Source organism: Apaloderma vittatum, unplaced genomic scaffold (assembly GCF_000703405.1).
Source record: "Apaloderma vittatum isolate BGI_N311 unplaced genomic scaffold, ASM70340v1 scaffold35858, whole genome shotgun sequence".
Lineage (NCBI taxonomy): Eukaryota > Metazoa > Chordata > Aves > Trogoniformes > Trogonidae > Apaloderma > Apaloderma vittatum.
In genome coordinates, this window is record NW_009732025.1 from 1 (window position 1) to 1,613 (window position 1,613).

The 1,613-nt window shown below is 44.4% G+C and overlaps 1 protein-coding gene across 1 annotated transcript in view; it reads left to right on the forward strand.

Moving 5' to 3' along the window:
* Positions 1 to 178: 178 nt before the first annotated feature.
* The window catches only part of LOC104278410 (obscurin-like), a gene marked incomplete at both ends in the record, with an annotated part of 18,047 nt that continues 16,612 nt past the window's right edge, over positions 179 to 1,613 (forward strand). Inside the window, one exon of the mRNA XM_009875371.1 lies at positions 179 to 245. Within this exon, the coding sequence (XP_009873673.1) occupies positions 179 to 245 (67 nt within the window). The remainder of the gene's footprint in view (positions 246 to 1,613) is intronic.

Sequence of the window (1,613 nt, forward strand, 5' to 3'; positions counted from 1 at the left end):
AGATTCAATATTCCAGTGTTCCCAGTAGTCCGTGTCTAGAAAATGTCTGCACTAAATACAGCAAAAGAACATTCTCTGCTTCTCTCCTCTAACGATGTCTAGAAAATGTGTCTGCACTAAATACAGAAAAAGAACATTCTCTGCTTCTCTCCTCTAACGATAAACCCTAATCTTGCAGTGAAAGAGGCTGAAGTTCTGACCCAGGAGCGTGTGATGGTGTCAGAAGCCATCATGACCGCGCTGGGGTAAGTGGTTGGCCACCCACACTGACGTGGAGCAGCACAGGGACCGCCCTGCAGAAGTTCCCATGAGTCACTTGTAGGCAGTGCTCATTTTGGAAACCTTCTATTCCTGTCTCAGCACCAGGGTTAAAGTGCCTTGAGGTCCTAGGATGGAAAGTGCTAGAAATAGGCTAGTATTTCCAGTCAGCCATTTCTGCTTGAGCAGTAGGGAGGACAGGAAAAAGGACAAAACAAATATAAAAATTTGGATAGGACATATAAAATTATCCCTACTTGTTTATCTTCTAAGCAGAATGCCAAAAAAATTCACAGGGTCAAGGTCTGACTGTTTCTTACCAACACTGAAATGCACTGATGTGTCACAGAAAAAAGAAGTAATGCAGAAGGTGTACTCACAAACTTCTTGTTTACAAATGCACCTGAAGAATAGCTTCCTTGATTCACCTCTCTTGGCTTGGCTATTAGTCATATGCGGTCTGAAAACCAGTATCCAGCTGATCACACATTAGCTTCTAGAACATGTCCAGCCTGAAAGGCTTGGCTAGTCTTCCTCTGAAGTCTGAAGCAAGAAAAGAAATCTTGCATGTGAATTCAGCTATTCCACTGCAACTTCTCCCAAGGATGTCTTATCAAAGAATTAAAGCAGATGAGCTTGCACAATGGAAATTTATATCCTATTTCAAAAAAGCACAGGAACAGCGGGCATGTTGACATCAGGATAATTATTATCTTGGCAGACATGTAGTCTTCTGAAACATCACAATCCTAATCAGAAGCAAGCAGTTGGTAGTTCTTCACACCTGACAATATAGTCTCCTGCCCCTTTCTTGCTGGCATGAATTAGTTGGGCACTGGTAAAAGCTGCCTGCACAGCAAGGGTCTCTTTGGACCTCAAAACCAGTGCAGAACCAGTAGCCAGCTTGCTTGCCCAAGACACGGGCATCCTGATGCGATGGGAGCAGATCTCTTGGCAGAGCAACAGAGTCTGCATATTCTCATCCTTGGTTTCCTGACCAAACCACTGGAAATTATTGAGATCAGTGAAAACTGTCTGAGACAAGAGAATCCCACTTGACATAAAGTCTCCAGCTGTGATAGTTTTTTTTCTTAGTGTCAGCTGGGAAGAAAGTTCCAGTGAGAGATGGAGGTTACTCTGTTGTGCAACCCACTCCTCAAGGAGCTAGGTCTTCTCAAGCTAAATAAAAGCCAAGAATCACAGAATCACAGGATTTCAGGGATTGGAAGGGACCTCAAAAGATCATCTAGTCCAGCCCCCCTGCCAGAGCAGGATCACCTACAGTAGGTCACACAGGAACGTGTCCAGGTGGGTTTTGAATGTCTCCAGAGAAGGAGACTCCACAACCTCCCTGG